The sequence below is a fragment of the Phragmites australis genome, chromosome 5 (genome assembly GCF_958298935.1).
Source record: "Phragmites australis chromosome 5, lpPhrAust1.1, whole genome shotgun sequence".
Taxonomy (NCBI): Eukaryota; Viridiplantae; Streptophyta; class Magnoliopsida; order Poales; family Poaceae; genus Phragmites; species Phragmites australis.
Window position 1 is genome coordinate 12,726,021 of NC_084925.1, and position 14,951 is coordinate 12,740,971.

Below are 14,951 nucleotides of genomic sequence, written 5' to 3' on the forward strand. Positions count from 1 at the left end.
CAGACTTGTGAACAAAATATTCTTGGCCTTGTTGTTGGTCTCATACTGTTCAATTTGAATCTGAGTCGTGCGAGAAGCAGGAATCACATAGTTAGAAGATAAGCCTCAATGCGCACCTTCCAGTATAAAAAATCTCGACCATCAAAAAGAGGAATCTTCTCACTTCTCTCCATTGTCGCCTACGGATCACAAAGCCAGTAAATGTCAACAAATGATTAAACCGGCTCTGATACCAATTGTAGGGCCGAGATATGCGCCTAGAGGGGGGTGAATAAGCGCCTCAATAAATTTTTTGTAAAATTGATGGCTTTCTCCTATTTGGATCACCCAACGCACATCAAAACTTAAGCGGAAGCAAAAATAAAGATAAATTTTAACAAAAGAAAATCGAGACGACACAACTCCACGCATGGTATATGAACCATATGTTCCATTTAAGATCAATTAATGTATCTTAGCACTCGAAAGATCACAACTTGCCAAGAAAAAGAAAAGATGACCACCGAGTAACGAAACTCTCCAAGTTGATTATCTAAAGGCAAGAGAATTTAAGACCCCATCACGTAAGCATGTGTATGTGAATTTTATACCTCTAATAATAAAAAAAAATAACCTTACAATGTGCTTAAATTTCAGCCCAAAAATTAAAAGAAAACCAAATCTAAAAACCAAAAACTTGCAAACTTGCAAGAAAACTAATAGAGAGAAACTAGAAGGAGGTGAGCACAATAATATGAAGAAAAATAAATTTTATTGTAGCAGAGATCAGTCCTATTTTATATAGATTACAAAGATGTTTTCTCATAAAGCTCTCACCTAATATATAGGCTAAACACCCTTCTTTTTCTCCTCTAAAACCCTTGCACAATGCTCTCATATGCATTACCCCTCTATTTATAAGCCTAGTAAACTTGATCTCTAAATTTCAGAGCTTTTTTCCAAAATACCCCTCTATTATAGTACACTCCTACCTAACACTGACGATATTTCGGTCCATTTTCTTCTCGATTCATCAGACGGCTATGACGCCTTCATGACTTAGCTCCGCCTCGACGCAAGCTTCGCGATGGTGCCACATACTCCTCTAGTCATCCCACGATTTTGAGGCTAAATCGTGAAACTTTAGCACGCTTCTCAAAGCGTGACTCCCCACTTCCTTACACCTTAAGAAAGCGTTCTGATGTCGATGCGTGTACTCCGTCTTGTGATGCTGACCGCCTGCAAGTGTCTCCTGCTCTCGATTCCTTGGGTCGCCTTGTCACTTGCACCGACATCCCTTTCGCTTAACTTTGTCAACACGTCGTGTCCATCTGTCTTTCATGCTTTGCTTGATCTCTATGTATTGAGCTAGGATCATCCTTGTTACGCTCGGCCTCCTTATCATCCGATGCCAAGCACTCTACTTGGCTTTGATCATTTCACCGTTAACCACCAAATTGCATCTATCATCTGCATACTATAAGACAAGCAAACACATATCTCCAACTCCAATTCCAATTAGTCCATAATCAATATACTCAAATAAAATTCCAAATCAATTCAAATCACATCAAGCTCATATAAAATCGAAAATCACCAAACCAAATAAATACCAATATCAACCACTCATCACAGATAAATAAAACACATCTCAACTTAATTTCTTATAATAAAAATCTACTCGTATAGTCAACCAATCAACCCGTTAGCCTATCCCTCTTTTTGCGATGCCATAGGCTTTCTGGCGCTGTCTGGACGGCTTAGCTCCCCTTGCTGTATGATCAAACCAATGTCACTGAAATTAGGATCCCTTTTCGTTACGGATAATGTTATCCAAATTTTGGCAAGCCCATGCTTTTCAATGTCTCACGTGTTTCTTGCCATCCTCGTCGAACTCCTTGCAAATTATGGTTCCATTTGGAACCCAAGAATTTCATAAAAGTCAGTTCAATTCCCATAGAATTTATGAAAAAATCTCATGTTTCTGGCCTTAACCATTTTAGCTTAAGACGGGGCAATGAAAAAAAAATCCATTGGGTGAAAATTAGATAGCAAATATCCGTATTATTCGATATTCGTATTCAATTAAACGTAAATATGATAAGAAAATTGATAGGCGGATACGAATAGGGATATATTCGAATTCTCTTTTATATGAATATGGATAGATGTGAAACCGTTTTCACAGAAATGGATATAGATATGAATATTATATATATCTGAATATGTAGTAATATTTTTATGAATATAAACATGAGTAGCATAAAGTTCTATTCTTTTATCTGGCTCTCTTACTTAATTATTAGATCCTAACTATTATTTGGTATTGTACCACATATACTGTTACGATAAATCTGATCCTTTTATCTCCTATCTAATGATCTAAAATCATCTAAAATTATGATATTGCATTAAAAGGGGCTCTTTGACTTAAGGTAGAATATCAATCCACTAAAAATAAAATTTATAATGTTGAATTACTATCATGCTCGTGTTAAATAAATTTATTATTTTATAATTAATTGTTAAAGCTATAGTATATTTAAGTATAACTGAATTTAATACGTATTAGAATGCAGATTTATATTTGAATAATTTGATTCATATTCATATTAAGAATATTTAAATTTGTATTTATATTTATATTAAAATATAGATAGCGATATGAAAAATAGACGTTCTATTTTTATTGGTATCCTATCCGTTTTGATAGGCACGACCCGCCCCAATGGCCCATGCACAAGACTCGCGTGGGGTTGCCATCACCACGCTTGCATCGCTTTGGCCCTGTTGCTTGCTTCGCTTCCTTCCCCTGCATTAACGCCCATCACCGATTCCTTCCTCCCACGGTCCCACCCTGTAGCCTTCCTTCCTCCCACTGGCTAGCGGCCTACTCTAGTCTACTCACCACCCACTCCTCTCTCGCCGTTTCTCTCTGTCTCTCTCCTGCAGCGGTGTGCCTTCCTTGCTTCCTGTACCCACCTCACAGATTCTCCCTTTTCTCCCTCTCTTGTTTTCCTCCGAAGGCTGCACCTGCAGGCTGATACGCTGCCGGAGTTCTCCTCTTTTAGCGACGGCGATCTTTGCAGCTGTAAGCTACAGGGCTGCTACCCTCCTTTATTCTTCTTTCTTTCTTTCTTGCAGTTCTTGAACTCGAGGTGCTGAATTCTTTGGAGTGTTGGATGTTCCATTTAAATTTACACGTCAGCGTCTTGGCGGTTGCACATTCACTTCTTGTTCGTCTTCTTTTTACTAGCGATTGTTCGACACTGACAAACAGCTATGCAAAGATCTCTGACAAAAGTGAATACTGTGCTTCTTTACTCTGTTTGGTATTGGACCATTGAGGCAAGGGGATTCTGCTTGTTACTACAGTATTTTCCCACTTTTTGGAAAGTACAGTGTCCATTTGTCAGAACTATATGAAAAATGTTTTTAGTGTTGTGGGTGAAACAATGATCATCTTTTTCCTTTGGTGTAGCATTCATATTCATGACAGTTCGTTTGCCCAGTAATTTATTTTCTGAAGGAGTTTGTCCAGTTATTGTTTACCTGCCGCTAATGAATTGCAGTTTGTTTTATTTCAGGTGAGCATTGGACGAATTCCTGTCAAATTCAACCATTTTGATTGTGAAATTATCAAAGAGCCTTCATAGAGTGGTGAATGGCTGTCTAAGTTCATCGGATTCTTTATATACTGAGTTCATCCTCAATTTGGTGTTGTTGGTCCATGCCCTTAGACAGTTCATTGTTCAGGTGGAGGCTTTTTATTGTTCATGTTGCTCGTGGTATTTTGATCATACCAAGCTGGTTTTACATCTGACTAATGGGCTGCTCATCTTCTAAGTGCTGTTCACAACTGAAGGGCTGTCTGTGCTCCAATGGGTGCCTTGGGCAAACATCTGACTCCCCAAGAGAATCAAGGGGAAAGTCGAGCCGGGGGAGGGGAAAGGCAGATTCCAGTGATTCAGATGCTTCTTCAGATGACCTAGGGGAAGATGATGATGCATTGAACCAAATGAACATTACGAGGGAGTCTAATGTCGGCATCAACCGACTATCAAGGGTCTCATCACAGTTTCTTCCTCCAGATAGTTCGCGCAAAGTACGAGTCCCTTTGGGTAACTATGACCTGAGATACTCCTACTTGTCTCAAAGAGGTTACTACCCAGAATCACTTGACAAGCCCAACCAAGATAGCTTCTGCATACATACCCCGTTTGGCACAAGTCCTGATGACCACTTCTTTGGTGTATTTGATGGCCATGGAGAATATGGAGCTCAGTGTTCACAATTTGTGAAGCGAAGATTATGCGAGAACCTGCTCAGAGATAGCCGGTTTCGTACAGATGCTGTGCTGGCTCTTCATTCTGCCTTTGTGGCAACAAACTCACAGTTGCATGCGGACAACTTGGATGATTCCATGAGTGGTACTACTGCAATCACTATATTGGTCAGGGGTAAAACTATGTACATTGCAAATACTGGTGATTCACGTGCCGTTATTGCCGAAAAACGAGGGGATGATATTGTTGCTGTTGACCTCTCTATAGATCAAACTCCTTACCGGTCTGATGAGCTTGAAAGGGTCAAGGAATGTGGTGCTAGGGTTCTGACTTTGGATCAAATAGAGGGGCTAAAGAACTCAGATGTGCAGTGTTGGGGCACTGAGGAAAGTGATGATGGCGATCCTCCAAGGTTATGGGTGCAAAATGGCATGTATCCAGGAACTGCTTTTACACGCAGCATTGGAGATTCTGTTGCCGAGTCAATTGGTGTCATTGCAGATCCCGAGATTTTTGTCCTGGATCTCAATTCCAGCCATCCATTTCTTGTTCTTGCTAGTGATGGGGTTTTTGAGTTCCTTTCCAGTCAAACAGTTGTTGACATGGTAAATTATATCTACCATATGCAAATCTTTTTTATTGTTTGCATAATTCACAATTTTAACCATTCAGGACACTCTGAATCCCAAGTAATTCCCTGCAGTTGTATAGATGCAGTAGATATGTAATCCTTCCTATTTAATTATTAAAGTTGCTAGCGTGCAGTCAGCCACTGCCACTCACCATCAAGGAAATATGTTGATTGTCCCCTAATGTCTGTTTAGTTGTCTATGGAATTGGTCAAATCCCTCGTTTTAGGAGTCCCAATGAAGTATCTTGTTTTCCCTAAAAAAAGTATCTTCTTGTTTGTTTGAATTAAACATTTAAATGTTTTCCCTCAAAAAATTAAGTGTTTAATTATATGTGGACTAAAGTTTCAACTATGGTGGTGGATTTGCAGATTTCTAAATACAAGGATCCTCGTGATGCATGTGCAGAAATTGTTGCGGAGTCTTATCGTCTTTGGCTACAATATGAAACTCGTACGGATGACATTACAATCATAGTGGTGCATATTAACGGGTTAAATGATGTACGAATTTATCTTTGTAGTTTCTTTGCATTACTTTTGCACCAATTGTTTCATTGAATTCCCTGAAGAAACCTCACATTTTTACCATCGCCGTTTTACTAGATGGAATCTACCCACACTGTTACGAAAGTGTCTTTACAACCTTCACAGCAAGTAGTAGGACTGGCAGGCTCCGAATCACCATTAATAGTAAGTTCCAACACCAACAATCAGCGTTCCAGGCATGACTTATCACGAGCACGATTGAGGGCTCTAGAAAGTTCTCTGGAAAATGGTCAATTATGGGTCCCTCCATCTCCATCGCATCGGAAGACATGGGAAGAGCAAGTAAGATCTACCGATTTCGTCACTATGAATGCTCTCTTTACTTAAGAAGTTGCATGATGTCCTATTACTGACAAACATCAAAACAACGTGATATGAAGGCGCATATTGAGAGGGTACTACATGACCATTTCCTCTTCAGAAAGCTTACTGACACGCAATGTCATGTTCTACTTGATTGTATGCAACGAGTTGATGTGAAGCCTGGGGATATAGTAGTGCAGCAGGTTATTACCTTTCAGAGTTTGTTATCTCAAGTACAATTACATGTTGAGCTCTTTTACGGTGGTCCATACTACTAAAGGTAGGAGGTAGTATAAATCTAATCCGACGATCCACGTAATTGGATATTTTGATAATTGTGGCAATTTTGTTAAAATTACCCATCATGCTTTTACTAATAGAAAAATCGACGTCGCAAACGTTGGATCGCTAACCCTAGCCAATAGGTAGCAAATGAACTCTCATGCTGAATGCAGATTAAAATGTTAAAACGGCAACGAAATATTACTTTATTTAGAGACATATAACTGTATTTAATTACTTTCATGCTACATATTTTTCTCCCCAAAATAACCCTAATACTACCATACTACTCACATATACTACCTATACTACCGGTGAGAAATGAGTTATATTGTGCTTTGCAGGGCGGTGAAGGTGACTGCTTCTATGTAGTTGGTAGCGGTGAGTATGAAGTTCTGGCCATTCAGGTATACATTTCAAATCTAATATATTCCAAGTGTAAATTTGATTTCAGATTGCGAGATTTTGCACTGTAGAACTCAGTCTTAGTTAGGAATTAGGGATCCATACAGATGAATCACCAGTTCGTGTTCAGACCAAGTTGACTGCAAAGATTTTTGTCAAAGATAAGCAACACCTTATTCATAATCCAAAAAGACAACATCTTACTGGTCAAAATGCATGTAGGAATTCCTCATGTATAGTTTCTTGTCTGATGTTGATGGGCAAAATGGCATGCCAAGGTAATACGCAGAGCCTTGGTCACTGCCTAATTTTCTCAGTATACGTCCCTTACGCTGAATACATGCTGACTTTATTCTGATCATGTGTTTCAACAAAGTCAATTAGTTGATAATATTAATCTCTATTCCATAGTTCTCGGAGATTAAGCTGATTTGCATGGAACAGGAAGAAGACGGAAAGGAAATGACCAAGGTTCTGCATCGGTATACAGCTGATAAACTATCTTCCTTTGGGGAGCTAGCACTGATGTGAGATATATATTCATATATGCTTATTTATATTATATCAGTATGATCAATGCAGCAGTCTTTTTAAGAATAAACAGCAGTGAAGATCCCCATGAAGTGCAGTTAATCAATACAAATAATAGTGGCCCTATACAACAGAATTACATACATTCTTATTGGCAAGAGTATATAAAGAAGATTAGGTGCAGATATCTAGGGAGATCAATATAGTGCTGTTCACTACTGTTTACCCAAAAAAACACTTACGTGAGGAGGTCAATAGCCTTTGTAGAAATTTGGGGAATAATCCTGAAATAATTAACCACTAAAAATCCAGAAATAGATATTAATCAATTAATCACTCAAATTCTTTTCAAGAGCCAATAGCCTTTGTAGAAATTTGGGGAATAATTGTATGTGTCCCTCTGGAGTTTACAAAATTTATAGTGTGTAAATATTACAAACTACCCTTGTGAAAGAGAGCATATTATTGTTTGTTTGGAATCTGAATTCTGAAACCTACCATGCCATGACTTGATATGGTGGAATAAATTGATTAAGTTCAGATGGCTAAACAGGCTGCACTCACTATTTGCTTCATCTAGTCATCATTTATTCTTGGCGTAAACAGGCACAATAAGCCACTTCAGGCTTCAGTTCGTGCCGTGACTAGTGGAACATTATGGGCCCTAAAGAGGGAGGATTTCCGGGCAATTCTGATGTCAGAGTTTTCAAACATACCATCATTGAAGTTGCTCCGATCAGTAGAACTGTTTACCAGATTTACAGTGCTTCAACTAAGTCAACTTGCTGAGTCGCTTGTTGAACTATCTTTTGCAGATGGGCAAATAATAGTAGACAAGGTACTTGTAGTGAAAAAGTAAATGCTTAAGATAAAGAGTGATCATTTTCAAGCATGTGCACTTTTGTTTGGTTATTAGCATGTAAGTAACAAATTTTCATTCTTGTGTTCCATTTTCAGAATGATGAGGTCTCTTCCCTATATATCATTCAAAGAGGTCATGTGAGACTTATATTGGCTGAAGATCAGATGAATTCAGATTCTTGGGATCTCATTAGTTCTGAAACGAAGCAGATTCAAAGGAGTCAGGAAAATGGTAATTATGTGGTTGAGATAGATGAGGGAGGACACTTTGGAGAGTGGGCTCTCATTGGTGAGACTATTTCTTTCACTGCTATCTCAGTGGGTGATGTGACTTGTTCTACTATTGCGAAGGAGAAATTCAATTCAATTGTTGGGCCTTTGCCTAAACTTTCACAAGCTGATTGCAAGTAATGTATCTGAAATATCTTTTATGTAGTTATCCCACAAAATGTTTCTCAATTGTTAAAACTTATCCTATTACGGCCTCTATGCAGGATTAAAGAATCTCTGGTCACTAAGGAGCATTATGCAGATGATGATTTTCCCTTTAGGAGGCTGCAGCTATCTGATTTGGTAGGGGGGTTAGTACTACTTTCCTCTTCTCTAGCATGTTTTAGGAGATCTCGTTTGAGATTTTTTTTATGCTGATACGTGGTTTCATATATGTTTCTCAGGAATGGAAAATGTGCATATATGCTGCTGATTGCAGCGAGATTGGTCTTGTCCAAATTAGAGGTTCCGGTAGGATAATAGATTCTGCTTGATTGATCTTTATTACTGGATAAATCATTTCCCTGGTTGATCTTTAATTAATAATACGCTTTGCTTTTTTTTCCTGTTCTTATCACGGACCAGACAAGATCAGAAGTTTAAAAAGGTTTTACATCAAGAGAGTAAAAGATCTTCATAAGGAAGTGCAAGTGTTTGACGAAAAGGACCTCATGAAAAGCTTGAGCCAATCAACTTGTGTGCCAGAAGTGTTATGTACTTGTGCTGATCAATCATACCTTGGAATATTGCTGAATTGTTGCCTCTGTTGCTCACTGGCTTCAATACTTCATACACCACTAAATGAGTCATCTGCACAATTCTTTGCAGCCTCAGTTGTTGTTGCTCTAGAAAAGCTTCATCAGGTGAACTTTATATATGAAGTTTCCTTTAATGAATTAATCCGCAATATGTATTATGATGCTTCTCTTTTATATGCTAATACATATTTATGCATTTTCAGAAGTCCATTCTTTATAGAGGTGTTTCGGCAGACATTCTTATGCTTGACCGATCAGGACATCTGCAGCTGGTGGATTTTAGGTTTGGAAAGAAGTTGGAAGGTGAAAGGACATACACAATATGTGGGATCGCTGATTCTCTGGCACCAGAGATAGTTCTTGGTAGGGGCCATGGATTCGCTGCTGACTGGTAAGTGGTTATTGATCCCTTTCTTGTATAAGCATTCCATATCAATATATCACGTATGTGTCATGAATTCTTATTCATGGTGAAGTTATGGCAATACGTTTTCTTCCCACTAACTTTTCTAATCATCTAATGTGACTGTAGTGATTTCAATGCTTTGCGTGGCATTTGCTACCCTGCATACGCAAATCTTGAAAATGCTTATTTTTTCCATTGAACTTTATATATTGATTGTGTGGTAATTGTAAGCAACGCATGACATTTCCTACCAGGTGCACATGCATATTTTGAAAATACTGTTTTGTTTAAGTGACCTTTCCATACAGTGACTGTGTGGTAGCTCTAAGCACGCACAGCATTATTTTTTACCAGCTGCAGATGCCAATCTTGCAATTTCATCTACTGACATTGTCAGAACAGATTGAAATATTCAAACTGCAGTGGTAGGGGATACCTCTGTCTCAACAAACTTAAATGGAGAGATATGCACCCAGAAATAATAATGATGAACTTTGAGCTGAGAGTACAGTAATTTTAGTGTGATTTTTTCGACACAGAATACTTGAGTTGAAACTAAGACTGGGTAATTTGATTTTGTATGATCAGGTGGGCACTTGGAGTGTTGATCTATTTCATGCTGCAATCAGACATGCCATTTGGCTCCTGGAGGGAGAGCGAGCTGGAACCTTTTGCAAAAATTGCCAAAGGGCACCTTGTTATGCCATCGACATTCAGCGTGGAAGTTGTTGACCTTATAACCAAGGTTGTATCCCATCCCGACGATTGCATTTCACCTGTCCATTTGTTTTCAGCTTATTTGAACTACCTACGACAGCACTACTTATTTTAATTTATATCATTTGGACAGCTACTTGTGGTAGATGAAAATGCGCGCCTCGGAACCAGGGGTGCTGAAGCTGTGAAAAAGCACCCCTGGTTTGATGGCATTGACTGGGAACGAATAGCAGGCGGAACTCATACGGTACCTAAAGAAATCACTGATCGCATCAACAGCTATATAGAAAGTCTTAAGGAGGACTCAACCGCATCTCCTTCCATGCCGAGTGAAGATCCAGATGATCTTACTGCTCCAGAGTGGATCCAAGATTGGTAATCTCAGTAGTTGCATGAGTGTCAGAAGGACTGCGCTGGTTGAGGAAAAGTTTCTTTAGTTTTTCACCGGGCATTCTCATATCAAGTGAGAGAAGGTATACAGGTGACTAAATCTAGTTAAGTTCGGTCGAAATGACGAGTTGTACATACTGAAGATTCCTTGGATGATCATAGATCAGCTTGGAACCATATGATGAATGCTATCAAAATGTGAAAATGCTAAAATGGTGTTAATTAGGTGCTTAGGTGCTCTGACAGCAGTGCCCTCAGAAAAAAAAAAGGTGTCAGCAGCAAGAGGAAAAGGCTGCTTCATCTATTATCTTGCCTGAGTTCATGGCTTGACCTGTTGAGGTGATCTTGCGACTGTCATTTATGGATATCATTGTTGTATATTTTTTTTAGGGAATTGTACTGTTTGAACCAAGATCTTTTAACTGCTCAACCTTCTGTGGCGTGTTGGCGCCTTGGCCTCATATTAGAGTTTGCCATGGTTATCTGTAGAGCAAATACAGAAAATGTTATTATCATAGTGATAGTATGTATTACTGCCAGTTTTAACCTTGAATCGATAATGATAATCGAACGATCATAAGGTTAGAACCGGTAGTGATAATCTATCCACATGAAAAATATTTTACCATGAACTATTTAGCATGGGGATCCGCTTAAGTTTAACCTCAAACTTAGATGAAGATCTTATACCAAAATGTTGAAGGTAGAGTATTTTATATGGCGAAATATCTATTTCACATCTTGTGGAATCGAGTGACAACAATATATCTAAATGAATGGTGAAAACACAATCATCTTTAAGAGAAAATGTATTTTCTGCCATTTATCTACATTCGCAGTGACAATAGTAAGCTTCACTGGATAGTAAAACACTGTTCATTTTCAACATATTTATGTGTTTTTGCCATCCATTTAGATCTATCTATTACCACAATCATCTTCCCACAACATTCGCGTGCACAATAGAAACGGGGAGAGGAGATGGGGAGGGTGCGGGCTACGCGTTGGGCAATGACGGGCTCAACGAAGGTAGACTCGGCGGATGGTGGCCTCAGCGGACGCGAGGTGGCTATGGCTCGGAGGGTGTTGAAGCTGGGCACAAGGAGTAGAGGCGGCCGTAGTGGAGACGGTGATCACCGCTCCATTTCGACCGCCACTACCCTTCGAGAGCAGCTTCAGGAGATTAGAAGGAAATAAGATGGGGGCAGCTGAGGGAGGCGGGCTGTATTCATAGAAGAATTAGAATTATTACTATCAGTTTGATAATAATTAACACTGTCGGTCCGTCTTTGTCAATTATTGCTTCGTCGGTTTGGATTATGAATCGGCAATGAGAAATATGATCACTACCAGTTTGTAATACGAATCAGTCAGAATATATATCATCACTACCGGTTATTAAAGACACGTATTTTTAAGAACCATCAATAATAAATATTATCATTGTTGGTTAATATCACTGCTGGTTCTTACTTGTTTAGCTTTTTATATCTGTCTGGAGCTTACGAACTGGCAGTGATATATTATCACCGCCGGTTATTATTGTACCGACACTGAGGGGGAGGGGGTAGGGATGACCCTTTCTGTAGTACTAAAAAAAGAAGTTGTATATTCCTTTATTTAGTTCCTGGTAAGAAGGTTTTGGATAATTTGTTGAGCTCGTGTCCTTCTAAACCCATGTACATAAACTTAGTTCTTTTTTAAGACCCTTTCTTGCTGTTTCTCCTTAAAAAAATAAAATACTAGTCGGTAGGAAGACCAATAATTCTTGTGGTAAATATAGACTCTTTGTGAGATCATGTATTGAAAAATTGGCAAACGTAAGTGAAAGTGTATCTAGCCCTTATATGTGGTTTTGGTAATTAATTACAATACCTATGGACTAACAATAGTGGTAAGAATTGTTAGTAGGTTGTTCCATAGGTGACGCATGAAGAAGGGATATGCATCAAGATGAATGAGCTCTAAGTGATGCTCGGGTAAGTTAATGACAATATCTGTGGGCTAATAATTATGTTGAGAATTGTTATTACGTTATTTTATAGGAGATGCATAAGTAATGAAGCATGAATTCATTAAAAAGTGCTATGAGTTCAAAGAATTGTATCAAAGTCATTGAGATCTTAGTGATGCTCATGAGAAAAAGAAAAATCTCAAAGAAGAAAAGCTTGAAGCATGAAGACTAAGTTACTTGTGGAGATCAAGTAACTAAAGGTACAAAATTGTCAATTAAGTTTTATGGACTAACCTATGTGCTTTGTACTTGAGAGTGAGTTGGGGTTAAGATCTATAAGAAGACATAAGTTGAATTGAAATCATATATGCCATGAGTGAAGAACAAGAGTGGACTCCATATGTGATAAAGTGAAATCCTGGAATATGTCGAATACAAAGTGGTTTTCTGTGGCAAGACTTGGTTGTGATGGACCATCCGGTGGTGAAGGGCAAGCAAATGGCTTGACACCGAAGGACTAAGATGGTGGTGAAGAGCAAGTGAAGGCTTTGCGCTAATGGATCGTGTGAGGCCATGAAAAGTTATGAGTGATTTGCATTAATCATATGAAGAATCAATAAGAGATAGAGTGAAGAATATATGGAAGTTGGCAACCCTTAAAGTTTGAATGAAAGAAGCGGTACTTGAAAGTAGTCAAAGGCTCAAATTGGTTCAAATGAGTTTTATCTTGAAATTGAGTATATGTATGCCGTACTATTAATATGGATGCAACGTAGAGCTAATTATCGTGTCTCAATGCTCAAGAGTTTCCTAACCAACCCAAAGTGAGAGTTAGCTTTAGGAGCCTGGTGCGGAAAGTATGGAAGTATCCGAATTGGGTTTCAGAGTGTTCATAGTTTGATCCAATATGTTTGAGTCCAAAATTGTCAAAATCAGACTTTGGGATCAAAAGTTATCGCCGTTTTTCAGAGAGTCTGCTGTGTTAACTCGGATACTCTGGATTGACCCAAATACTCCGTGTCAGCAAAAAAAAAATGCTGTAACGGCTAGTTTTGGGGGGTTGGGTATAAATACCCCCTTAGCCTCCTCCTTTGTGCAGTAGCTGGAGCATGAAAGAGAACACTTTTTAGAGCCAAAAGAACTCTCTCTCACCTCGATCTAGTGCGTGATTTGAGAAGAAAAGTGAGTTGGGTTGAGAGATTGAAAGATTGAGTGCAAGTGAGCTAAACTCTATTCTTGAGCACTTGAGTTCATCGGCAAGAAGTCCATGAAATATTTGTTACTCTTGGAGATGAAGCCTCATAGTCGGCTAGGCGTCGTCGACGAGCTCCTGTGCTTATGGTGAGCCGCAGGAAATTTTTGTGAAGGTCTATCTCACCTCCATAAGGAAAGAGATCAAGCTAGTGGATCGAGGAATGCAGTTGAAAGACACCCAGCTCCTTGGAGCTTCCTCAACGGAGACGTAGGATTCACGATGTTGAATCCGAACTTCCGGAAATAAATCTTTGTATCTCCACTTCGGTTTGTTTTGCTTGTGTTCTTGCTCAATATTTATGCATATTGCTCGATCTACTTGTTCGTGTGAAATTGATTGCAGTTTCTTCGTGGAATCATCACTTGGAACATACGACTTCATTTGGTTTGAGCTTGAACTCTTTAGCCGTTCTTTAATTTCAATTTTAAGCTAATTCCTTGTTGAACCCGAAGGTTCCAGATTGAACCCAGATACTCTGGATTCTATATAATCCATTGCAAACACTCTGAACCCAGATACTCCGGTGAACAATGTTTTCAGGGTTTTTTCAATTAGAGTTTTCTTGCATATCTTTTGCTAGAATTGAATAATTTTTGTCACCTTAGGATTGTAACTTTCACACTTATTTAGGGTGGTTGTGCCCTAGTTGAGCCTAGCATATTTAGGTTTTTTACTTGTGAAAAATCCATTAATTTATTTTTTGCTACAAGTTTAGGTCAACAGTAAAATGAGATGAATTTTTGTAAAAATGCCTATTTACCCCCTTCTAGGCGACATCATTGTCCTTTCAATTATCAGAGCCAAGTCTTTCTTTTCAGGCTTTACTGTCTAGAGAGTAAAGATGTCAACTAGCGGATTAGTGCACATAGAGCCACTCCTATTAGATGGTTCTAATTACTTCTAGTGAAATACTCACATGCTTAATATCTTTAGGGTTATGGGTTCTTAAATAGAGTGAGTTGTATATGTAATTATTTCACCTCCTAGTTACACCTTACTAACACCCAAAGAGGACGAGAAATGCATACATCTTAATGCTCAAGCTACTAATATCTTATTTGATGCTATGAGCATAGATGTTGTTGAATTGTTCATGTCGCTTGAGGACGCTCATCTCATTTGGACTGCTCCCAAAGAAAGATATGACAAGTCCAAATGTGATGAAGAAGAACTTCTTTTGGAGGCATCATTTGAGGATTGCTCAACTTCATTAACACATCATGAAGAGCCTCAAATGATTTCCTCCATCGGCCAAAGTGGTCTTGCCGCACAAACTGCCTCACCAACATACTACTCCGAGCAAGGTAATAAAATGGTGAGTGGGGTTAGCAATTGTCCAATTTCTCATTTGGACTTTAACAACACTTGCGATGAAAT

At 38.7% G+C, this 14,951-nt stretch overlaps 1 protein-coding gene across 2 annotated transcripts; it reads left to right on the forward strand.

The window, feature by feature from the left end:
* The first annotated feature begins 2,779 nt into the window (after positions 1-2,779).
* Positions 2,780-10,826, forward strand: LOC133918794 (protein phosphatase 2C and cyclic nucleotide-binding/kinase domain-containing protein). 2 transcript variants are annotated; one of them, XM_062362865.1, is made up of 15 exons: positions 2,780-3,070; positions 3,567-4,870; positions 5,266-5,397; positions 5,500-5,724; positions 5,823-5,948; positions 6,372-6,434; positions 6,844-6,959; positions 7,570-7,801; positions 7,921-8,231; positions 8,319-8,397; positions 8,499-8,565; positions 8,680-8,957; positions 9,056-9,243; positions 9,847-10,003; positions 10,109-10,826. In XM_062362865.1, exons 2-15 carry the CDS (start codon positions 3,806-3,808, stop codon positions 10,352-10,354), a joined length of 3,285 nt encoding a protein of 1,094 aa, XP_062218849.1. In that variant the 5' UTR covers positions 2,780-3,070; positions 3,567-3,805; the 3' UTR covers positions 10,355-10,826. The 2 variants fall into 2 exon arrangements, with proteins under 2 accessions (XP_062218849.1, XP_062218850.1); XM_062362866.1 differs by having other exon boundaries at positions 2,781-3,070; positions 6,877-6,959.
* The last annotated feature ends 4,125 nt before the right edge of the window (positions 10,827-14,951 follow it).

Coding starts and splice junctions, on each gene's coding strand:
- LOC133918794 (XM_062362865.1), top strand. CDS start 3,806: ATGGGCTGCTCATCTTCTAAGTGCTGTTCACAACTGAAGGGCTGTCTG. Junction 8,958..9,055: donor CTCTAGAAAAGCTTCATCAG/GTGAACTTTATA, acceptor ATGCATTTTCAG/AAGTCCATTCTTTATAGAGG. Junction 10,004..10,108: donor TTGTTGACCTTATAACCAAG/GTTGTATCCCAT, acceptor TCATTTGGACAG/CTACTTGTGGTAGATGAAAA.